This window comes from Drosophila arizonae, chromosome X (genome assembly GCF_054131065.1).
Source record: "Drosophila arizonae isolate 15081-1271.41 chromosome X, UAZ_ARI_1.0, whole genome shotgun sequence".
Classification (NCBI taxonomy): domain Eukaryota; kingdom Metazoa; phylum Arthropoda; class Insecta; order Diptera; family Drosophilidae; genus Drosophila; species Drosophila arizonae.
Window position 1 is genome coordinate 25,493,284 of NC_142927.1, and position 24,687 is coordinate 25,517,970.

The window sequence follows — 24,687 nt, forward strand, 5'->3', positions numbered from 1 at the left end:
AATATATACGTCTTTTGAACATTATTTAATTCAGCCAAAGTATCGATATATTTTTTGGTAGGGATGTTATTGTGCTGTAAATTCATGTGTGGAATTTGGGACGCTTATGCGAACAAATCGTTATTGACCAAATAACATTTCATCAGTCAAACCACAAGCTCTACAGCCCATAAATGAGACCCAAAATCTTAGTCGGGCCATTACATTTCAATTCGGGCGATAAAAATTCCGCGATGAGATTCATCTCTTAAGAGGGTCTTCATAGTTTCCTTCGGCCTGTTAAATTTTCACAAAACCATCAATAGGTTCAGGGAATACAAAATAAATGTGCATATTATGTATAGTTGAAGTTAGCATAATATATCCATTAATTAATTCACTATTTTCCAGATAATTATTCGAAAAGACAACAGCATTAGTACTAAGTCCGCCAAAGAATTGCAAAAAATTTAAATAGTTTTTATCGATTGTGCTCAATGAGTGAGCTGAATGGCTCATCTGTCAATAAAGAATAAGCAATAGTTCCGATTCATTTAGCCAAGGGGCAAAAGAAGAAAAGCTGATGCTTATCGATATTTGATCGGCGCGAAAAATATATATGATAATCGAATTCACTTAAACATTTATTTACAAATTTATATATAATATAAACAAATTTTATGATATTACAAATTAAAAAAAAAAAAAAAAAAAAAAAAAAAAAAACAAAAGATTCTTACATGAAATAGATTAACAAATAACATAAAAAACCTAAAACGAAAAATAAAATAAACAGTTTTCAATATACAGAAATTTGGATCTGTTTGCATGCGCAGCATAAAATCTGCGAATGAAAAGGTCAAATTTTACATTCGGCTGTTGCTTTTGAATCCACTTTGTACATTTGTTTCAGATTGACACCGAAACGCAATGTAAAGTAGTAAAGCACCTCAACGAGGCTTAGGATTGAGAAGCCCATGAAGAGACCAAAGATGCCACCGCAATTGGCCAAAAAGTCGGTTACGCCGTACAGTTCGGAACGCTTCGAGGTGATGAATTGATTCTGCTTGAAGTAAATGGATAGCCTAGACATCTGAGAGCCGGGATAGTCACGCAAAAAATCGGTGTCTCCTTCGGCCGCCAGCATTTCATGCAAATCGAAGTTGGCCTGCGAAGTCTCCGCATTATAGACGAGCGAAGTGCAGGCGGGCATGCAGTTGCATGCCGTCTCCATGGGTCTGCCGTCCAATGACGCGCCTTTTGCATTCAGCTTGCGAACGCGGTGGAACTCGCGCACCAACAGCTCGCGCTCGGCCATGTGGTAGCAATGGATCTTGTTCTCGCTGCAGACCGGCATGTCCAGGCTGCGGGGCATCGAGAACTTGACACAGCCGCACTTGGCCAGCGTAAAGTTGGCCAGGCACTCTAGTTCGCAGTTGGACTCGGAGTAGACCTTGAAGAAGCGCAGCGGACGCTCGTGGCCGAGGAAGCACTGTCGCCGCTGCGGATCATACTCGGCAATGCCCTCGGACATGGTTATCATGTTTGGCTTCACGGCTATCAGCACTTCTCGACCCATGGGGATGCGGACGAACTGCTTGGACACTTGCGGCACGTCGTCCGGTGCGTGCAGTAGCACCTTGAAGCCCTGCACGGGTCCGCGGCAGGCGTAGTCCACCTCCTGCTCAAAGCTCTGCAGTGTCATAAAGATGCCCGAGCGTGCGCCAGCGCTGAGCACACGAGCTGGATATGTTTCCACGTCGCATGATGCATCGTAGCCCTTGTCCAGACTCCACTTCGACTCAGACACGTTCTCGGCGGATTGGTGATACTGGTAAGTGCCCTTCCGATAGATATCCGTGGGTCGCAGGCCATTGAATGTGTAGCAGATTCCCTCCTCGGTAAGCGTTGGCCGGAAGTACTTGTCGCACTCGTTGAAGCGGCTCAGCCAGCGGCAGTAGAAGAAGTAACGGTCGAACGGCGGCAACATGCGCTCCAGCACTTTGGGGTAGTCCAGATTGTCACCGGGAATCAGTGGCATGTCTTGCTGGATGCTGTGCGTGTTGCACACGTGGAGCATCGTACGAAACTCTTCCAATTCCTTGGACGTGACATTTGGTGGCTGGAAAACGTGTGAGTTATGCTTCTCCGCCGTATACTGACTGTAGAGATTCGCAAACGTATTGTTGCTCTGCGACTGAAGCACGCGCTTCGTCTCCGAGCAAATGGTGACGGCGGGGAAGGGTATATTCCACACGGGTGTCGATCTCTCCGCAAAGCTCACGATCACCGGCGTCTCGTTCCACTTGTTGTAGGCGCTCAGGATCAGCGTGGCACAGCAGCAGATGGACAGCAGGAATGCGAATAGCCAGAAAATACGATCTTTCTTCGGCCGCGTCTCCTCCCCGAGGTACTGCACACCGTGCAACGAGCTGTGCTGAAAGTAATCTTTGTACGTTAGCATAAAGCATTGGCAGATCGTTTTCCCAGCTGCTCGCTTCGGCGTTTTCTTAGTTTTGTTTCTTGCATTCCCGTCGAAGTCGTTGCCTTCCATGTCGCATTCGAATAAAGTTGCGGATGATTTGGCTTCAAAGCCTTTAGTCCGTACAAACATTGTTTAAACAAAAATTAACGCAACTAATCTTGCTCAACAAAACTATACACTTGTACGTACGTACATAAATTCAGGCGAATGCCGTTACGAGCCAAGTGCCGTTACTTTTAACTAACATGTGCTCTTTCCCATTATTCGTCGCTTTAGGACCAGTACGTTGATCGTAAAGACGATTTAAAGACATGGATTAAGAGAGAAAGAGAGAGAGAGAGAGAGAGAGAGAGAGAGAGAGAGAGTGAAAGCCAAAGGCGAACTTCATGTGGCTAATTCATAAATTTATATTTATTTTTCTCGTTTTGCTCAATAAATCAACGTTTTACATTGATTTAAGAGTTGGCATTTTTTGTTTATTATAATATAATCATTTCGAGTATTACACTCGAATTATACTAACGATAGCAATTAATATCTGTATAAATATTAAGCACATTTAGTTTGTAAATCTCTTGGCGGCAAAAGTAATATAAGTTTAAATTAAAAACCTTTTTTTGTTATTATTAAGTATATTTTCAACAGGCACAATAATAATACCAGCATAGGTAGCGAAAATACTAAAACAAGCTGGCCACTCTTGTTTGCATGCGGTCATACTTTTGTTTACGTTTTGTTATCTTATTTCTGTTACAGTGTTGTTACAATTGAGGGCAATGTTGTTGTAGTCTGCGCGCATATAGTGGTGGTAAGATGAAGGTCCACTGAACAGCTGATTTGCAAGCATTTAAAATTATCGATAGCAAGAACACAACGACGCAGCAGCAGCACGAACCAGCAGCGCAGCGCAGTGACTGTAGCAGCAAATATTATGCGAAACAAGAAATCTATAAAAAAGTAGAGCAGCAGCAGCAGGAGCAGCAGCCGTTGGGGCGGGGTAAGCAGCGGGAACAGTAGCATGGAACCTCCAGCGCACGTTACCGCAGCGGCGGGCATTGCAACTGGCGAAATCTCGGCGGATGCTGAGCAAGACAGCCAAGTGACAACGGCGCATAATAATGATGAGCAAGCGGATAATGGGGAAGGCGATGATGATGACGATGACGATGATGATGATGACAATGACAATGATGTCGACGATGACGATGATGATGATGCCAAGGATGCTTACTATGAGGCGCGCAATGGCAATGAAAGCGACGAACTTGAAACGGCATTCGAAAGTGCATTGACTCTGGCCAGTGACGTCAGAGTGAGCGTCAGTGACGCAGATGCCGAAATCATAGAAGAGAGCAATGGACCGAGCACGGATCAACAGCCGGACACTGAGCAAGTGCAGCAGCTGGAACAAGATGCGGGCGGCGATGTTGTGATGCGCAAAAAGCTCAACCAGAGTAAGCAAATCACTGAATCTATCTCACTTTTGGCTAAGTTCTTTGGTTTCTTTCTCTAAACAGCTCCAGAGATGAACAACGAAAACAACGATCCCCCAGTGGAAGCAGCGCCAGCCTCAACGGCTGCTACCAACGGCGAATTGGCCAGGCCACGCAACCAACACCAGGCGCTGCTCTCGACCAAATCCTGTGAGACGCCCGGCAGCGCGGCATTGGGATCGGCATCGGCAACTGCAGCGGCGCTGTCGCCCAGCAGCTCCTGCAACGGCAGCATCGGCAGCGATGGCAGCTGCAGCGTGGGCGGCGGTGCCCGTCGCAAATCCTGGACGCTCTCGCCCCAGAACGGTGTCTGCAAGAAGAAGAGCAAGCCGATTGCCATGTCCACCGCGACGACAGCGAATGGGGACAGCTTCAACTTGTGGGTGGCGCGCGAGTGCTTCGAAACGGTGCCCGCCGAGATGGTAGACACGTTGAGTGTGGCGGAGCTGCGCGAGCAGCAGAACGAAGAGTCGCTCGGGCAGGAGGAGGACGAGGATGACGACGATGTGGACGAAGAAGCAGCCGCTGTCGAGAGCCTACTAGGCGCCGCAGCAGCGCTGCAGGCCAGCGCCTACTTGGGCAGCGGAGCGCACAGCCGGCAGAAGCATTTGCGGCAGCCGCCGGCGCAGCATCGTCCGCTGGAGCGCTCGTGGCCGCCACGTGCCGTTGGGCGGGAGCTGAAGCTGCAGGGCGATGTCTTCAAGTTCGACATACTGGACACGGACGAGCGCATGCCTGGCGAGGATGTGCCCAGCTACAGTGGTGCCAGCAACTCGCCGCTGCGCCTCCTCGGCCAGCCGGAGGCCAGTCCGCCGCCGATGCGCTTCAAGCCGCTGATCCAGAAGAAGATCGGGCCCGACAGCTACATCAACACGATCAGCACGCAGAAGGTGCCCGCCCACATGACCTACGAGTTTCCTACATTCCCCCTGCAGGAGCAGCACAGCAGCAGCGCCAGTGGCAGCGCCAGCTGCAGCTCGAATTCCAATTCGAACTCGAACTCGAATGGCCTCGGCGCTCATCACTTTCCCTATCTGCGTCAGCACCGTCCCTTGACCCGCGCCCTGTCCAATGGCAAGGCTGCCGGCTCAGGATCAGCGGCGGGCAGCGATGAGTCTTACCACTTGGCCAGCAGCAGCAGCAACAACTCGCCTCGACTGCTGCTCTCGCCCAAGCGGCAGCGCAGTCCGCCCTCGGGCTGCTCCACGCGCAGCGTCTCGCCGCTGGATCTCAGCCTCAGTCCCGAGTCGCAGCATTCGCCCACGCGCGGGCGAGGCGTGGGCGGCCTGGAGGCCATCTTACCACTGCCCTTGGCGCCGCCGCCGCCCCTCGGCACGCCCACTTTCCATGCACAACGGCCGCAGCAGCGGCTGCTGAAGCGTGTGGGCGGCGGCGGAGGAGCGGCTGCAGCCTCTGGTGCTGCTGGTGGATTGGTCTGCCCGCCCACGCCCACACATCATGCGCGCCGGCATGCGCGTCTGCAGGCCGTCACTGCCAACTCCGCTTCAGCCGCAGCAGCAGCAGCATCGGGAGCAGCGGAGCCCAACTCTAGTCAATTGCAGACGCCGCCCGGATCGCCGGCCGGCGCTGGCGGAGCACACGGAGCAGATGTGGACGACAGCTCTGAGGTGCTGCACATTAGCAGCACTCGCCTGCCCTCCATACCGGAGCGCAGTGCGGCAGCAGCGGCGGCGGCGGCAGCAGCAGCGGCTGCCTCTGGCGCCGGCATCATGGAGAGCGCGGGCGGCGGTGGCTGTGGCGCCATGGCGGAGGCACCGCTGCCGCCTGCCTGGGAGGCGCGCATGGACAGCCACGGGCGCATATTCTACATTGACCACACGACACGGACCACATCCTGGCAGCGGCCAGGCCCGAGCTCGGGCCCCGGCGGCCGCGAGCAGCACCACCGGCAGCAGCTGGACAGACGCTATCAGTCCATACGGCGCACCATCACCAATGAGAATCGCCTGTCCATGCACTCGGCGGATCCGTCAACGACCCACGCGGCCCCCAATCAGCTCTACGGTCTTCCACATGGCAGTGGCCAGACTGCTGGGTCAACTGCATCTGCTGCCGCTGGGCCAGCGGTGCCGCCCGCCTCGCTCAACCTGGCCATACATCCGGCGGTGCTGATGCTGTGCCGTCCGGACTTCTACTCGCTGCTGCACACCAACGAGGCGGCGCTGGCCATTTACAACCGGAACGCGGCGCTGAAGCACATGGTCATGCGCATACGCCGCGATCCGCAGTGCTTCCAGCGCTACCAGTACAACAAGGATCTGGTGGCGCTGGTCAACACCTTTGCGCAGCTCAGCCGCGACCTGCCCTCCTGCTGGGAGACCAAGATCGATCAGTCCGGCAAGCAGTTCTTCATCGACCACCAGCACCGCAAGACCTCCTTCATGGATCCTCGCCTGCCAGTCGAGTGTCCGCGCGTTGTCCGTCATCGCCAGCAGCAGCAGCAGCAGCAGCAACAGCAGCATCCGCATCCACATTCGCACCAATATATGCAGCGAGAAGGGCAACCGGATCTCGTTGATGGCAATTGCCTGTCGGCCACCGCCGGCCACATCAACTCGAGCAGCTCCAGCAGCGCGTCGGCCTCGGTGTCGGGCGTGCCACCACTGCCGCCACCTCGTCCATGTCGTGGCAGCGGCAATCAAGCAGCCGGCGCCAGCCAGCACAACTGCACCACGGCGGCGGCCATTGCCTGCGCACTGAGCCTCAGCGGCGCCGTCGGCGGCCCCAGCACCAGCTCCAGCTCCACCGGCATCCCTGCAGCCGCGGGCCACGAAGATGTGCCCATAGCCTACAACGAAAAGGCAAGTTATATCGACTTGATTGAATTGAATAGACTTCACTTCATAGTTATCCAGTTTCCCCATAACTCCATCCCCAATCTAGCTATATGATCCATATATATGTCGCGCGTAGTAATCCAAGGCAGAAATTACGCTCAGAGAGTTCTATTGGTATAGATTTATGTATATACAATTTTAGTCTCATTCCCATTCCATTCCATTTAATCAGAGCTTGAGTTTGAACAGTTTTACGCACTGTAGAAATCCAAATTTCCATTTGTCGTATATCCAGATAGATCTAACTATCCAATCCCACTCTTTGCATAAGTCTTAGTGCTATATCGATATATGTATATGGTATATGTATACTCATCATCTAAGTTCATTCTTATCTATCAATGAAATCTAATTTTTCATCAGTTTCAAGTCGAGCTAAGATATACATATTCAGATAAATTATATTTATAGAGTTAAGATATATATATATATAGACTTACTCGTCATCCCATGCTCGGAATATCGCTCATCATTATCTATTTAGCAAATCAACTTTGTAACTCTTAATGGGTGACTCTCGGATCTATCAATGGATTTAATCAATTGCCGAATAATACTATACAGACTGAATGTTTCGAGAATTTAGAGATTTAATGCAAAAAGATGAAATGAATTGTCAAATATCTGTAAATAGTAGTATTTGCATTAAATAACTGTTATTGAAATATTTGTAATTTACCTAACGATATTCCTTTTCAATTGCAGGTTATTGCCTTTCTGCGACAACCCAATATTTTGGAAATACTACGCGAACGCCAAGGCCAACACACAGTATCTCGATCGCTGCGCGAAAAAATAAACATCTTGAGAGTTGAGGGCGTGCCCGCTCTGGAGCGTCTGGGCCACGATCTACAATTGACCATATTGCTGAGGTAAGTAACCGTTATTAGAGTATATTGAATGATACGGTGTGCAGATAATACGAAGCTAAGAGGATAAAATAATACCTACAAGTCAATTATATTAGATATGTTAAAGAGAACTATTTTACAGAGTGTCCTCTTTTTTTCTCCATTTAAAAATCTTTAATATATGTTCTCTACTCTAAAATTGCCCGCTTTTACTCTCCCATATTTCTTCACACTTGACTCACCACATTTCATTCTTCACATTCCACTCTTCACTCTCCAGGGTTTCCTTTTCACTCTTCGGCTATCTAATATCTAATATTTAGTTGTTACTCGTACGCTGATCACTCTAACTCTGAGCTCTCTATGCTCCATTCTTCATTGTCCCCAGTCCACTCTACTCTTTGAACTCTTTGCACTCCCCCTTCTCTACTCTCCAATCCCAATTCGGGTCTCTTCAATTCCCTACTTTTATGAAACTTAGTTGGGGACACTTTCATATTGTAAGTACATATATAACATATATACAAACATATGCTTGGACAATCTATAGAAAAGTTTAACAGAATGAGATAGTGTTCAGAGAACCGATGCTCTAAAAACTCTTTGAAGCTGTGTTCGGCACGTGTCTGTAGACCCCTTGCGACAATACTTTACAAGATCCTCTTTTATTATCTCATCCCTTTCTATCGTTCGTTAATCATTAGATCCGTAGTTATAATGACTTGATTGAATTGATGTTGGATCTATCCATGATACGCAGATCCCAACTAATTTAAAGGTGTATGACTTCAGCTACAGTTAATGGATTAATTGATGGGAATTGGTGCATCTGGTTCCACTGTGCAGCAGTTGGAGTCGCAGTCAGTGGCCGAGTCAAAGAGCCAACGGCTGCACTTGGCAAAGGCTTTGGCACCAATTCCATGGCTGCGTCATCGGCTGGATTGATCGCTGCTGCAATGGTGGTCAATGCTGATGGTGGTGTTGGTGGTGTCGGTGGTGTTGGTCGTCCTGCTTCAGTGCGTTTGCCATCATCATCGCCGTCGTCGTTGTCGATGTCGATGTAGACGACTGCATGTGTGTTAATTGCATTTGAAAATCGCCGCGAAGGTTATTCACTTATTTTCCAAAACACTTTTAATAGCAATTACAACAACAGCAATAACAATAACAATAACTATAGTATTAACAACAAGGTTAACAAACTATTTCCAAAGCAACAAATTGAGCGTATTTCCCTCGACAGCACCGACTCCTTCGGCATTAGCCAGCAGTTCACATTTATTGACTAATTGCCAATATTTCTTTCTTCAAATTGTTGAGTCAACCACAAGTATTGAGGAACTATTCACATGCATTTCGCATGACCTTAATATTAACAGCTTGTTAAGAGATTAAGCCACAGATTATCCGGCATTAGCCACGACAGCTTCAAGCGGCTGTCCCACTAATCGGAGCTGTGCGAGAGATAATTGCATTCAATTAGACAAATTAACCCGCTCCATTGCATCCCAATAACTAGGTGACCGAATCCATGCTGGCATTGCCATGGCGTGGGAGTGGGTAGGCCAACAACTCACTCGACTATAGATATGTATATATATGCTATATGATAAGCTGATCTGTCATCCCACATGGGACGGCTCTACACACTCAGAAATTGATTCGCAACGACTGTGATCGCGTAATAAATAAATTCAAGAAACCAACTCTAACAAGATCTAACCCAGTTGAATTAGTTATCGATTAATTGTGGAAGTAACAGGGTGTTTCATAGTATATAATACAACTTACCTTTCACTCAAGCACTTCAGAGTTGTAAACTCTGTATTTACAATTCGAAACAGTAGTTATCCCCTCTGGATAAATGAATCTGACAGAAGATGAGTTCGTTTGTGAAAAAGAGATAGAGAGAGAGATAGTTTATAAACATTTTTCTCATCTATTGGCATTGATTCTACCAAGGCATTATCGAAATTTCTTTCTTTTCTTATACAATATCAAGTCTCTTTCAAAGAAATACTCGTATATGGTATATTTAGCAAATCATTATTCATACTTTATATACATGTTTTGGATTTCAAAACCAAGCGAAATTGAAATGAGTAACAGAAAGAAAGAAGAGACAAACTGAGGTGCTCAACTTACTCTGATTCCATATATATGTATGTATACTCCTCGAGAATCTCAACTGAAAATATTTCATATTTTTGGAGCAACAAATAAACAATCTTAAAATGTTCTGCATTCGGTATTGTTAATAGAAATGTTAGAAAATTCGACTCTTAATATTTGGTTACTGTCAAGATCGATGCGCTTATTCAGGCGAATCTTGGACATTTAGCTATTTTATTCACTTCAGTTAGTGGTTCCCTCCGTCTCTCTCTTTATCTTTTTCTCTGAGTTTCTATTTTCTTTTTCTAGGTCTACTGTTTTTTCTCTCTTTGCATTTCAATCTCTTTCTATTTCAATTTTTCTACTTTCTCGTTTTCATTTCTCTTTATATTCATTCTTTTTATCATTTTCTCTGACTATGTGTGTCTTTCTCTCTTTCTCTATCTCTCTCTCTCTCTCTCTCTCTCTCAATCTCTCTCATGGGAGTCTGTCTTTTTCTCTCCTATCCATATAAGTTTATATTTCTCCTTCTTTATCTTCCTCTATGTCTTTGTGCATATATCTTTTTCACCATTTTTATTTATTCACCATTTATTTCTCTACTCACTCCTGCTATCTTTCTCTTTGGGTATTTGCGTCTTTATCTCTCTCTCTCTCTTTCTCTCTCTCTCTCTCACTATTTCTCTCTATCTCTCTATCTTTCCCATTGTATCTAGCTCTCTCTCTTTCTCTCTCACTTTTTTTTCTCTCTCTCACATTTTTTCCTCTCTCTCTCTCTCTCTCTCTTTCGCTCTGTCTCTTTGTCTCTTTTAAGCCCAGGCTGTCTCTGTATTTCCCTTACTCTCTTCCCATATATCTTTTATGGTATCACTCTCTATCTCCATCCTAATCTTTCGCTTTATCTCTCTTGATCTGCTACACATTTCTGACGCTAGAGTCACCCTGTCCGAGATTCTCACTAGATCCATAGCGGTGCTCCATTAGATATCAGTTATATATTTATTTATAATTTGTTAAATTTTGAACCGCTCCCTTTTAAGAGAGAGAGAGAGAGAGAGAGAGGTAAGCGCTTAATTTCCAACTTTTAGCATCCACATTGATACTCGTGCTAATCCCTTGACGAGGAGACGCGCCGCGACGCAGTTTAACCCAGTTTCGATTTTTGTTTGTGCTTTTTTTTTTGGCGTTGCGACAAATGAGCGTTGCCAATAAACCATAATTTATTGGCTAGGCAGGGTTTCGGTGTCGGCGACGGCGACGGCGACATCGACGGCTCCAGCTGCAACTCTCTGGCTCTCGGATATTAAGTTTTGACCGGGGGGTGTGGCAGCAGCGTCATCTTCATTATTGGCAACGATCATCATGATCATGTTCATGATCGTCATGATGATCATTGGGGCAGCGTTGAAGCGTTGACAAGCTTTCAGTTCCCGGTTGTTGTTGTTCTTGTTGTTGCTTAGCGAGGGTCTATTCATATACCCTTGCCTATAGAAAATACATAAAAAGGGTATAATGACGTTATTCACAAATTTGTTTCTATACCCATTGAAAGTTGGAGATTAGGGTATAATAATTTTGTTGAATGTATGTAAGCGGCAGAAGGAGGCGTGGCAGACCACATAAATGATCAGGGCAACGAGTTGAGTCCATATGTGTGATCTCGAAAGAAATGAGATTTCGACAATTGAAACAACAGCGAGTAGATCTAGTTTTCTTTCCACTAATCGATATCTACTCATATTTTATCGTTTAAAAGCCTTATTGAAAATTATTTATAAAATTATATATCCTAAAATTTTAGAACTCAAAAATTCTGTATATAGATTCATGTTTCGATTTTTGTTATAATTCTCTTTCCAGCTCCAAAACCACACTTCCTCTCCCTCATTTTTGTTTTTGTTTTTTGCCTTTTGAGAAACAGTGTTTATTGATAATGAAATTTTACTGTATGTGTGAAATGATATACAAAAAGTGAGGAGTGTGATGACAAGCTTACGCAGTTCGCTTCGAATCCAATTCTATATGGATATATGAAGTTCTAGAATAAAATTGGAAAATAAAACTTGAGAATGTTTCAGAGGGGAGTATGCGACTTGAAGCCAATTCAATTCAGTCCTTTGTTATGAATGTCGCTTTAGGTGAGGGTATCCACTAGTCGAGTCTGCGCTGCTATATCACTCCCACTTGTGTGTGTGAGTTTTTTATTTTTTTTTATTTGACCCATTAAAGGCGAATCTTGGCAGTTAGTCGTTGTAGTTGTCGTCGTGCCGCACGCTTTACAGTTCATTGGGTTTGTTGGGCTCTGAGCGCACACAGTTGCAGCCATTATGAGGCGTGCTAAAAGCATGACGCGCCTTTTGGCTGAATCTACCCAGCCCCCACTGCCAGCCAGTCAGCTAGACCCGGCCCAATAACAGCCGGCGATCGGCTGATCAGCCACAGCAATAACCATGACCAATGCCACAGTCGTCATCGATGCACACATGCTTAGCCCCAGCTCCAGCCCCAGCTCCCCAACCCCTGTCCCTGTCCCTGTGCTATGCCAACCCCAACTGTAGCGTAATCAAAGTGCACCAGCAGCAACTCGGGCGCAGCCCTTTGCAAGTCAAAGCCAAAGCCAAAGCCGCAGTCGCAGCTGACAGCGCTGTCGGCGTTGACGTCGACGGCGGCGGCAGCGGGGTCTATTGGCTTCTTGAAGCGGCTGTTGACGCCGGCGCAGCAGAATTTAAAGTTCGGCAATTGCTCGGCTGCGCTTCGGTTGCACTTCGGCACGCATACAAAAAAAATAAAGAAAAAAAATATATCAATTAAATAATTTTCTTTGCTGTTGGTTTATAGAGTTGTGTGCTGTTGCTGTTGTTGTTGTTCTTATTCTCGTTGCTGTTGTTGTTGTATATTTTGTGCGCTCGCTTAATTCCATTTTCAATTTCATATTTATGAGCTGGGCGCTAGACAAACACGTCCATTCTGCGTTTGCTATTCGACATTACAAATACGCCGGGCACTCAGAACAGAACAGCTCTGATTCTCAGACTCCGATTCCGACTCCAACTCCAACTCCGACTCCGACTCCGACTCCGACTTCGACTCCAACACCGATTACGATTCTAATTTCCCAGTTTGTGTTCGCTTAATTTCGCGCGCCTCTTTCAACTGTGAAAAAAGCACAAAATAAACAGAAGCATTTCAACTGTCAGCGCGTGCAAAAGTCGCGGCGGTGTCAGAGGCAAAACTTAAATACAAAACATATACATAAATAAATAAATACATAAATAAATAAATAAAATCATAAATAAATCATTAATGAATACGTAAAAAAAAACTAGCTAAATTCAAAATTAAAAATTGAAAATTGCGTGTGCTTGTTTCTTTGTTTTTGTTGTTGTTGTTGTTGTTGTTTTTTTTTTAATATTATATGCTGTCATTTTAATTGGCGCTGCGATCAGTGCTGAAAGAATCCCAAGCATCCAACGGCATGTTCAGCCACTCCGTGCTCAAGGCTCTGGGCGCACTACAAAATGGGCTTTCTATCAAAGGCCGCCTACATCGTGTGGGCCGTGTAAGTAGCTAAACCTGGAAGCTGGATATGTTTCCTATAGATCTCTTCTTCTCCCCACCTGGCTATCGCCTCAGCAATGGCTGTGTGTCAATAAATTATATTAAATCATGACTACAAAAAAGAGTAAGAAAAAATTAATGAGAATTACTTGCAATTTGTAAAATATGTTCGAGCGGAGAGTAAAGATGCATAGTTAATGCATTACTCATAGACTTGTCCCATTTGAATATCTAACTGAAAGCCACATCCAATTATTAGATTTCTCTGGAACAAAGTTGACGGTGCCTCTAATCTTACTTTATATATACATATATAGATGTATTAACATATATACATATATAGATGTATTAACATGCTACACTCTACAAAGCTTCAAATGAATCGGTATTTGTTTTCTTGGAAAATAAAAAGATGTCAACATTTTGTTAGAATGCAATAAAAAAACTTGCCAGAAAAATGCAGTCAGAATTGATAAGTTTTTCGCCATTTTAGAGAAATGCATGGAGAATCGGGTGTGCACAAAATTTGAAAGCTTCAAATGAAAATGTAATTTTTGTTATATTTTAGTCATTAATATTGATTGCATTGTCAGGGTATAATGCAAGTGACATTTTCAGAGCGACCTGATGAGTTGTGTGTAGGAAATGGGTCTGTCTGACCGTCCTACCGTCCGTCCGTACAAAGCAGAGTACAGCCTGACTAAGAACAGAAAGCTGTTTCAATAATAGCTTGACCATATATGGTATATGAAAGAATTCGTATAGTAACTATTATGTAAGCAAGAAAGTTTATGAAAAGTATAAAATTAATACGAGAAAGCTAAATATAGTTAAAAGCAACAAAAATAGAATAAGAAATAGAGAGAGAGAGAGAGACAGAGGGCGAGAGGGTCAGAGAGAGGTAGAGGTAAAGAGAGATAGAGGTATAGAGAGATAGACGATTAAACAGAGGTAGAGGTAGAGAGAGAGAGAGAGACATAGAGATAGACGATTAAACAGAGGTAGAGGTAGAGAGAGAGAGAGAGAGACATAGAGATAGAGGATCAGAGAGAGGTTAAGGTAAGGAGAGAGTGAGAGAGAGTCAGAGAAAGAGTGACAAAGAGAGAGAGAGATATAGAGGATCAGAGAGAGATTGGGGTAGAGAGTGAGAGAGATAGAGATAGAGAGTGAGGGCCAGAGAAAGAGCGACAAAGAGACAGATAGAGAGAGAGAGAGAGAGATAAGAAAGGAAAGAATTTATGTCCGAATCCTAAACTACAAAAGATTATTCAGGTGATCATAATATTATACTCCTGCTCCATTTGGCACTGTGCCTAATTCTCCTAAGACGACCTAAAAGGAAGGAGCTTACTAATGGAATAATTAACGCAGACATAAAGACGCATATAGACACGATAGAAGTAATTAATGAATGGCAGAAGAGACTTTGTTAGATGTACATCTCATAATGATAAAAGACTTACCGAAGGGACAAAGAAGTTCTTAGAGTACATCTTATAGAGTACATCTTGTAGACTCTTCGTCTTTTACTTTGTATCGCGTTTGAGAGAGATTAAATTTTGTATTTATTTCTTTGCTAAGCTGGAATTCGGAAACTGGTTGAACGAAAAAACAATAAAAGCACGCGAAAACCATGCAGTGTCCGTCGTGTTCGAGCGGTACGGACGAGTACGTCAACATCCTGAGTTCTCATATTACATGGCCGCATTCCATTTGTTTACTATATATGAGTATCGCATGAATCATATCCCATTGAGTGAATAGCCACGAATTGCGCGTGCACAGCAGTTTTCAGTCCGCGGCAGACACTGCGTCATTAGCCACTGTGCAGAAGATCGCCAGATCGACTTGCACGCTTCCTTGCCACATGCTGCAGTTCCCACGGTTCGGCTGCAGATTTGCCACCCAATGCAGATCCGAACCTGACATAGTCCATCTATCAAGTGACTCTCTCAGTTTCTAGCTAAAGGAATGCAACGCAGGCAAATCGGGCGATCTCTTATCAACGCGATCGTCTTCTGCGCAAGCACTGAGCGCACCGGCTGCGGGATACCCTGTATGCATAACTGAATATATATGTATGTGTGGAGGTTCTCTTCCAGTTGAGTTGAGTTGAGTTGTTCATGGGATATGGCGAGGTCAAGTGTTTGCCTGTGCAGCCAATATACCCCGCTGCGACGATTACAGGGTATGTGTCGCTAAGAATGTAGTCTTGTTTATGCCCCTCATGTTGATCTTGATCTTATCTTAGCTCCGATTACTTAGACTAATTGAGACCTGGAATGGGCTTAGTCTGAAGTGCCTTCGCCTTCTTTCGCTCGTATTTCACGCAGGCCAACGCAATTCAATTGAGAAACAATACGAAATATGTTGAGTGCTTATCGTGTCGCTCTTCGAATGCGAGTTCGAGTTCCAATTGGGGCTGCCCAGTTGTAAATTGATGAGAATCGTTTAGCTGTTGCAACTGCCAGTGGTCGCATCGTGTTGCTCGTCTGGATTACCAACCCAACCAACCCAACCCACCCAAATACCCCCCTCTTCCCTCTCTCTCTCTCCCCCGCTCTCAGCAATTGCCTACGATTCTGCCTATTGATGTTGGGTCTTAGTTGCGACATCGTTTTGTTATTAAATTCGTAATACTCGTGCAGCCGACAATGGTTTTATCGTACCGTATGCTTATCAGCGCAGCTATCGGGCCTCGCTCCCTCCCACTGCGTCTGGCCTCTCGCTCTAGCTGCACGGCGCTAGCTGCAACGCCTACGCACCTCCAGAACCTGCGCCGTCCAGTCCAGTTACCAAAAAACACTCGCATCGCCTTCGTTAAGAGGTTTTTGTTTTGGTTTCGTCGGGCATTGAAAAGTCGGTTAACCCAGTTTCTGCGGCTATATTAAATATTGTTAATTCACCTATCCACTGGGGCATCAAATGGGAATATTTTCCAAGTTCAACTTCACCTATAATACCATGTGGGCCAAGTAAGTTGTTGCTGTTGTTGTTGTTGTTGTTGCGGAAATGAGACCAGCATAAGATATCTCATATTTATACATACATATGTATGTACATAAATATGATATATTCCCTGTGTACATCGGATATATGTTTACAAATTTATGGAATTTCCTCTTGTTGCGATATCAGAATGTGTTTGCGTCCCTGAAAAGCTGAAACTGAAGCTGATGGCATGGGAATATATTTGAATAGTGTCAAAGTATAGCTATAGAGAGAGAGAGAGAGGGAGAGAGAGAAAGGGAGATGGGGAGAGGGATAAGTTGCCAAGGAATTTAAAAAACTTGATCTGCAATTAGAGAATTGAAACAAGTTAGAAACTTACAATAAATATTTTATATATGCACACATTTATCTCTAGATGGGGTACATATATGTTCATAAATATATGGTCAGTCGGTAGAGCCATAGTCTTACTAGCAGCTAGAATAGTATTTACAAGAAATACTAAATATTTGTTATAACATTTTTTTTAGCACGATATGATTACATTTGATTAAATTATATACGAAATAAAAATATTATTGACATAGAAAAATTTTAAGAAATTGTTGAATTGGCTTGTATTTTGTTTTTATTATTATTATTTTTTTTTTTTTATAATTATGTAGTTTATATACTTATATTTAAAATGATAAGAAACCAAACAGAAAAAATACTTCATTCTAGTAAAGTTGTTTATTGCTTATATTGCATTTTATATTCAAATATCAAATTTTTATATCGAATAGTAATAATAACAGTTATTCGAAATCAGAACTCAAGAGTGAGCAGTGATAAGGATGCTAGCTAGAGCTTTACTTTCATATGGCACTCGTATCTGAAGTGATGTTTATCGTATTTATGCATGTGTGAGTGTGCGCAGTCATCTAGTGGGTCTCTGATAAGCTGTGCTTAGTCAAGTAGTTCACTAGCCCTTCGAGTCGATAAAAAGTATTACAGATGATATTACACTATGCTATACTATAAGTAGGTACATCTCAAGAGCTTTTCAGCAGTTGCTCTGCATGTGTGTGTTCGTGTCTCTATACGGGCTGTCTGCATATATGTTTTGGTCGGAGCTCTGCATGTTCCAAGAACGGAAGCTCGTAAAGCTCGTAATTCAATTAAAATCGACCGCACCCAACATTTTCGGTTGACCCATTGTGTCATCAGTTCGCAATGCACTTCGAGCTGCCGCTAACCGGAATTCACGATTCTCAACTGCGAACTGCGTACTGCGATGGCTGTGTGGCTGATAGCTGATGGCTGGTGGCAAACCCAACGCAACGCGAGGCACGCACGCGCATCATTGTGGGCGACGGCCGACGGGCGACGCACCCGCATCTTTTACAAGCAGTGAAAAACGCGAGCGCGTTTAAAGTCGCGCGCGCGTTTTGCGCCGCATTTAATTTAAGTTAATTGCAAATTTCCTGGGCTTTTTTGTTTTGTTTATTTTTGTTTGTTAATAATTTGTTAAATTCAGACAATTTTGAAAGTAATTTGACACGGCTCAAATTATATTTGCCAATCAGTTACCATTTCAAAAACAAGACAGAAACAAAATGTTTTTTTTTGTTTTTATGCCCTGAACCAATTTAGGGAACTTGGGGTATATTGATTATGTTAAAGTCTGTGCTACAGGTAGAAGAAGGCGTGGCAAAAAGCCATTTATCTTTAAGAGTTTGCTCTATAAATTCAATACAATCGATAAATAGAATCATGATAAGCAGAATCGATATATAGAATCATGATTGGAATTGAATTCTTAGCTGCTGCTTAGCTGGGAGGCTGAAGGTGCGATGTACAAGAGATGATGCGCACAGAGAGATTCAGTTTGGGGTTTGGCTTAAGTCTATTTACTAGAACGAAAAGGAAGGAAAGAACGGAGATCCTGGTTCGAGTCCAGGCGTAGACGAATTTTTAACAGTTTGTCCTAAGTGCACTTACTAGAAGGGCAGAGTAAAGGCACTGCATGTGAAATGAGACGGTGCGCGCGTAGATCCAGTTTCAAACCTTTGGGGTAGATGAATTTCTAGAGTAGAGGCGATGCATGTGAGCATCGCACGGTAATCCAGGTTCGAACTCAGGCGTTGACGAATTCCAAATAGTTTTGCTTAGGTCAATCCTACCTACTATATGTGAGCCTATAGATATATATATATAACTGAGCAATCAGCGTTATCTATATTAATAGATACACACATTAGGTATACTAAGCTATGCAGCGTATGATTGATTGACCCGGGGCTTAGGGTATCTGCTAGTCGAACATTTCCGTCAGTCTAGAACTTTCTTACATGATTATTTCTGTTTTATTTATTTTTATTTTGCTCTTGATTATTAATTTTTTGTTGTTGCTGGAAATTAGTCATTTCCGTGCCACGCAAAAGAGGCGTTAATTGCATTCAAACTGTTGTCACTAGTGCACGGACACGCCTACCCCTGCGCCCTCGGCCCCCCGCGCTGTCGGACTATTGATCGCTGGCAGTCACCGATCGCCATAATTTGTATTATTAATTGGCCAATTTTCGGAATTCAAGTTGAAGGTCAGAAGTAAGCGAAACAAAAAACATAAATAAAAGAAAAGAAACACAAAACAAACAAAAAAGTAAAACGCAACACAAATTATGAATCAGCAATTAGAATAGTCGTATTTCCCGATATTATTGAAGCCCACGATTGCCGACCAAACACCGTCATCGCCCATTGGGAAAAGCTTCGACAAGGTCTGCGCTGCGGTTGCTTTTCATTCTTCCGGCTGCGTTTAGCCCCTTTTTTTGTGCTTTTAGTTTTTCTCAATCATTGATACAAATGTTTGAACAAAATAGAGCTTCAAGTGGAAAATCTTGAACAGATTTTATGCTGACTTCCAATTTGTTGCTTGTGCCAATGGCATCGAATGGCAATAGATCTTTTCAGCTGCGACAGATGCATAGCTCGATAGTATCAAAAAGACGTCTAGTAAGAGTGCATCAGTCGGACATGCTCGACCATGTAGATATTCTAAACACTGCTCAGAGTTATTTCGATTTCTGTACATGAGAGTTTCTATATGATTAACGCACTTTGGCTCTAAATTTACAATAGGAGTATACTATTGCACAATTAAATCCCAGATAAATAGTTTTATTTGGGATATATAACATCGAATGCTTTATGAATTTACTACAAGAAAGCAAACAACCTCTATCCTCTAGTCTAAAGTCTCAAATCTCTATCATCTATACACTCTTCTGTATCCTCGAGCCTCGAACCTTCTAGCACTTAGTGTATGCCTGTGCTTTATCCTCTATTCTCTATCCTCTAGTTTCCAGTCTCTTCCCTATCCTCTATTCTCTATTCGCTATTCGCTATTCTCTAGATCCTAGTCTCTAGTCTCTAGTCTCTAGTCTCTAGCCTCTAGTCTCTAGTCTCTAGTCTCTGGTCTCTATTCGCTATTTTCTAGTCTCTAATCTCTAGTCTCTAGTCTCTAGTCTCTAGTCTCTAGTCTCTAGTCTCTAGTCTCTAGTCTCTAGTCTCTAGTCTCTAGTCTCTAGTCTCTAGTCTCTAGTCTCTAGTCTCTAGTCTCTAGTCTCTAGTCTCTAGTCTCTAGTCTCTAGTCTTTAGTCTTTAGTCTCTATCCTCTATTCTCTATTCCCTATTTTCTATTCGCTATTCGCTATTCTCTATTCCCTATTTTCTATTCGCTATTTTCTAGTCTCTAGTCTCTGGTCTCTAGTCTTTAGTCTATAGTCTCTAGTCTTTAGTCTTTAGTCTCTATCCTCTATTCTCTATTCCCTATTTTCTATTCGCTATTTTCTAGTCTCTAGTCTCTGGTCTCTAGTCTCTAGTCTCTAGTCTCTAGTCTTTAGTCTTTAGTCTTTAGTCTCTATCCTCTATTCTCTATTCCCTATTTTCTATTCGCTATTTTCTAGTCTCTAGTCTCTAGTCTTTAGTTTTTAGTCTCTATCCTCTATTCTCTATTCCCTATTTTCTATTCGCTATTTTCTAGTCTCTAGTCTCTAGTCTTTAGTTTTTAGTCTCTATCCTCTATTCTCTATTCCCTATTTTCTATTCGCTATTCTCTATTTTCTATTCGCTATTTTCTAGTCTCTAGTCTCTAGATCCTAGTCTCTAGATCCTACTCTCTAGTCTCCATGCTCTATTCTCTAGTCTCTACTCTTTAATTAGTTAATTAGTTATACATAAAGTTAACGTCTATCTTTGAAACGTCTATTTTAACTAGAAACTGACATTCATGGCCAAAATTATCAATCAAATTTTACTATAAATGTTTCCTCTTTGATCTCTCGTGAATTATTTGATTCGACGTTGTATCCGTGTTTCCATCTTTGTGATCGCTTTGCGGCTTACAACACGCTCTCTGACGAGCTAATCTAATCGGAAGTGTTTGGGCAATTCATAAGAAATGAAATTTCTTATCAATAAAATAAAATTTGTGCAATAATTGAAAATTATTATCATTATGAACTCTATTCGCCTTTCGATATGCATTCACGATCGATGAGAGTTCTTATTCTTAGTTCAATTATTTCATAACTTTTATTAATGCCAAAACGTTCATTTCGAACATGTTTTTGATGAACGATAAATGCTTAGCGATCCAAAGAATTATTTCGCTATATAAATTATAAAACATAATATTATTTATATTAATCATGTTAATTTTTAAGATTAAACGTCTATTTAAAAGGAAAAAGGAAGTCGGTTAAAATAATCGATCACTAATTTGCATTTCAATATATTGATGCGCTTTCAGGAATATTTCAACTACAATTAAAATTATTTTCGATTTCTTGATATACCCTACTCAAAGCGAATATATTGGCTTCATATGCATTTTATTACATACTTTTATATAAATACTATTACCTAGATTATATGGAAGACTATATAATATTTAGCTATTATCGCTTTTGATCAAGTTGACTCAAATCGAGCGAGTATGCGACAGTCGATAGCGCCCGACTGCTGCGGAGTTGTTTGTTAATGCGTCTCATTACGAAAGTGTCAGCTTAGCCACATGGCATAGAAAACTTGGGGCCAATCGATTACGGCCAAGTGAATAATTTGTCTGACGTAACGCCATCAGCTCCGATTCGCCTCACTTAATAAATTTATTAACTATGCCTGTATACATATGTAACTAACAATCTCTCTGTCTCTCTCTTTCTCTCTCTCTCTCCCTCTTTGTCTCTCGCAGCCTGTTCGAGCAGGAGATCATGAGCTATGTTCCTATTGAAGAGCGGAGTCCGCAGGGCTCGCCGGTGCTCAGCACGCGTATGCCGCAACGTGCTCCGCCGCCATTCCGCCGTGACTTTGAGGCCAAGCTGCGCAGCTTCTATCGCAAGCTGGAGTCCAAGGGCTACGGCCAGGGTCCGCATAAGCTGAAGTACGTGAACAGCCAGAGAGCAACTGCAGGCGAATGATTCGATCTGATTGACCTGTTTCCCTTTCACAGATTGCACATCCGACGCAGCCACCTGCTGGAGGATGCGTTCCGCCGCATCATGTCGGCCAACAAGAAGGACCTGCAGCGCGGCCGCCTCGCCGTGCTGTGGGACACCGAGGAGGGCCTGGACTACGGCGGGCCATCGCGCGAGTTCTTCTTTCTGCTGTCGCGCGAGCTGTTCAATCCCTACTACGGCCTGTTCGAGTACTCCGCCAACGACACGTACACGGTGCAGGTGTCGCCGCTGTCGGCCTTCGTGGACAACTGCCACGACTGGTTTCGGTTCAGCGGGCGCGTGCTGGGCCTGGCGCTGGTCCATCAATACCTGCTGGACGCGTTCTTTACGCGGCCCTTCTACAAGGCGCTGCTGCGCCTGCCGGTGGCCCTCAGCGACCTGGAGTCGCTGGACAATGAGTTCCACCAGTCGCTGCAGTGGATACGCGACAACGACATTGGCACTGGCGTCGACCTGGGCCTGACCTTCTGTGTGACCGAGGAGCTGCTGGGGCGTGTGGTCGAGCGCGAACTGAAGCCGGGCGGCAAGAATCTGATTGTGAATGAGAAGAACAAGAAGGAGTATCTGGAGCGCATGATCAAGTGGCGCCTGGAACGCGGCGTGCAGGAGCAAACGGAGTCGCTGGTGCGCGGCTTCTATGAGGTGGTCGACTCGCGGCTCGTCTCCGTCTTCGATGCACGCGAGCTGGAGCTGGTCATAGCGGGCACAGCCGAGATCGATACGAACGACTGGCGCCTGAACACCGAATATCGTTCCGGCTACCATGACAACCATCAGGTGATCATCTGGTTCTGGCAGGTGATCGAGCGCTTCAGCAACGAGCAGCGCCTGCGTCTGCTGCAGTTCGTCACCGGCACCTCGAGCATCCCGTACGAGGGCTTCTCAGCGCTGCGCGGCTCCACCGGACCGCGACGCTTCTGCATCGAGAAGTGGGGCAAGCCGAATGCGCTGCCTCGCGCCCACACCTGCTTCAATCGGCTCGACCTGCCGCCCTACCCCACGCCCGAGCTGCTCTACGAGAAGCTGCTGCTGGCCGTCGAGGAGACGAACACCTTTGGCATCGAGTGAGCTCCATTCCCAGTCTGGATGTGGATGATGTGGCTATGACTTGCACTTTGCTGCTGATGCGTGATATTTGCAGAGGAGTTTTTCTTTCTTTTTTTTGTATTATAATTATAATAAGTTTTTTTTTTTATTGTATTTATTGTATGTATTTAGTGGCCTCGACATATTGTTGTTGCCGGCGAATTCGATTAGCTGAACAGACTGTATTTTCTCTCTCTCTCTCTCTCTCTCTCTCTCTCGCTCGCTCTGCTTACCCGACAGCGAATCGTGGCTTACATAACATATATACTAATATATAGAGAATGTGGTTAGCTGGCGAATCTTGTTGCTTGCGAATTTGAAACTTAATTTGAATTGCCGCTATAATTTTTGCCGTTTACCGTTACTGTTACCGTTACCTCAAAAACTTTTTGCCAGCGCCCTGAAAAAAAGGTGCCGCACATTGCAGTCATTAGAGTTAAGATTAAACTAATTAGTACATTTACATATACAACTATACACACACACACATATATATACACACCTCTGGAACCAATGACAAACTGCAGTCCCTAGACTTGGAACGAATGAACTGCAACTGCAACTGCAGCTAGTTCGTTCAATTGAACCTGTTTACTTAAAGCTGCCTAAAGGAACTTTTGCAACTTAAGCATAGCAAAACTTAAAGCTCTCGTCCCGAAAGCTAAACGAGAAAGCAACTCTCTTAGCACTTGAAAAAACGAAACCAAAAAAATGAAAAAAAAAAAAAAACAAAAAACAAAAAAATTAAGAAAATGAAGAAAAATAAGAAACAACTAATGTAGGTCCATGAAGAAGGCCTATGAACAAATTCTACGCCAATACTTAAATAGCTTGTAATTTTTTAGCCTTAACAAAAAGCAAATCTCTTTAGATGTGTGCGTTATTAGCTATGCATTCCATTTAGGAATTGAAAGATTGAAGATTAAAGATTGAAGATACATACGTATGTTAGTTATATGATAATATTTCAAACTACAACTTATACTAAATTCATATTTAAGTAAAACTGTTTTTAAATTTACAAAAACAAACAAGACCGATCGAGATATACGTATATGTATTTACATTGAGCCAGGCACACATATACCTAGATATACATACATATATGTACATATCTGGGTATATGGATACCGGTTGACCCCGAATACAAATTGGTCCAATGCGTTGCTTTGGCTTTATTGGTTTACTCGGCGCATAATATGTAATATGTAATATTAACTATTAACTATTAACAACAAATCAAAATATTAACAATTTATTAGCTAACATTTATTGCGAAAGGTGACAAATTTTGATGAATCGTATTGAAAACTGAATAAACTGATATGAGAATACGAGAAACACAATTAATGAATCGTGATTTGTTTACATGTATTTATTGGCATTAGTTAAACACTTTAAGACGCCAGACAGACGGAGACAGAGACAGACATAGACACAGACTCTGATAGAATGAGATAGAGAACGGATGAGTATTAGACAAAGATAGAAACGCTTTTTTGAACTATCTACGAGTATATTGATAAATTGAGAACGTTTTATTGTATTATTAATGTGCGTGTATTTATTAAATAAATTAACTATAATTAACGAATTAATAAATGTGTGAGCCTTTTACTTCAAAAGCTAAATGTTGTCTTTCGATTGAGAACTACGAACTGAAAATTCTGTTGTAAAATTCTATCTCGTACAGCTTAAGAGCTTATCGAATTTTTTAGTCTTAGAGATAATACCTTAGCATTCGATACTGTTATGGTCCTTGAATGAATACACTTGACTGTGACGGTCTTCATTTTAGTATTATCGCTA

General features: G+C 43.5%; 2 protein-coding genes across 4 annotated transcripts; one reads left to right on the top strand and one right to left on the bottom strand.

Annotated features, from left to right (window-relative positions):
* Nucleotides 1–690: 690 nt before the first annotated feature.
* Nucleotides 691–2,748, bottom strand: rpk (ripped pocket). The gene has a single exon (XM_018015111.2). The coding sequence runs from the start codon at nucleotides 2,591–2,593 to the stop codon at nucleotides 839–841; it is 1,755 nt and encodes a 584-aa protein (XP_017870600.1). The 5' UTR covers nucleotides 2,594–2,748; the 3' UTR covers nucleotides 691–838.
* A 436-nt stretch (nucleotides 2,749–3,184) lies between these two features.
* Nucleotides 3,185–24,224, top strand: Hecw (Hecw ubiquitin protein ligase). Of its 3 annotated transcripts, XM_018015095.2 has the most exons (5): nucleotides 3,185–3,918; nucleotides 3,982–6,779; nucleotides 7,521–7,687; nucleotides 21,528–21,716; nucleotides 21,786–24,224. In XM_018015095.2, exons 1-5 carry the CDS (start codon nucleotides 3,483–3,485, stop codon nucleotides 22,858–22,860), a joined length of 4,665 nt encoding a protein of 1,554 aa, XP_017870584.1. In that variant the 5' UTR covers nucleotides 3,185–3,482; the 3' UTR covers nucleotides 22,861–24,224. The 3 variants fall into 3 exon arrangements, with proteins under 3 accessions (XP_017870584.1, XP_017870585.1, XP_089330934.1); XM_018015096.2 differs by lacking the exons at nucleotides 3,185–3,918; nucleotides 3,982–6,779; nucleotides 7,521–7,687 and adding an exon at nucleotides 12,621–13,337; XM_089474808.1 differs by lacking the exons at nucleotides 3,185–3,918; nucleotides 3,982–6,779; nucleotides 7,521–7,687 and adding an exon at nucleotides 13,345–16,311.
* Nucleotides 24,225–24,687: the final 463 nt, after the last annotated feature.

Bases quoted from the DNA above. Each gene is read 5' to 3' on its own strand.
- rpk (XM_018015111.2), bottom strand. From the start codon at position 2,593: ATGTTTGTACGGACTAAAGGCTTTGAAGCCAAATCATCCGCAACTTTA.
- Hecw (XM_018015095.2), top strand. From the start codon at position 3,483: ATGGAACCTCCAGCGCACGTTACCGCAGCGGCGGGCATTGCAACTGGC. The intron at 3,919-3,981 runs GTAAGCAAATCA...TTCTCTAAACAG, and splicing joins GCGCAAAAAGCTCAACCAGA to CTCCAGAGATGAACAACGAA. The intron at 7,688-21,527 runs GTAAGTAACCGT...TGTCTCTCGCAG, and splicing joins CAATTGACCATATTGCTGAG to CCTGTTCGAGCAGGAGATCA.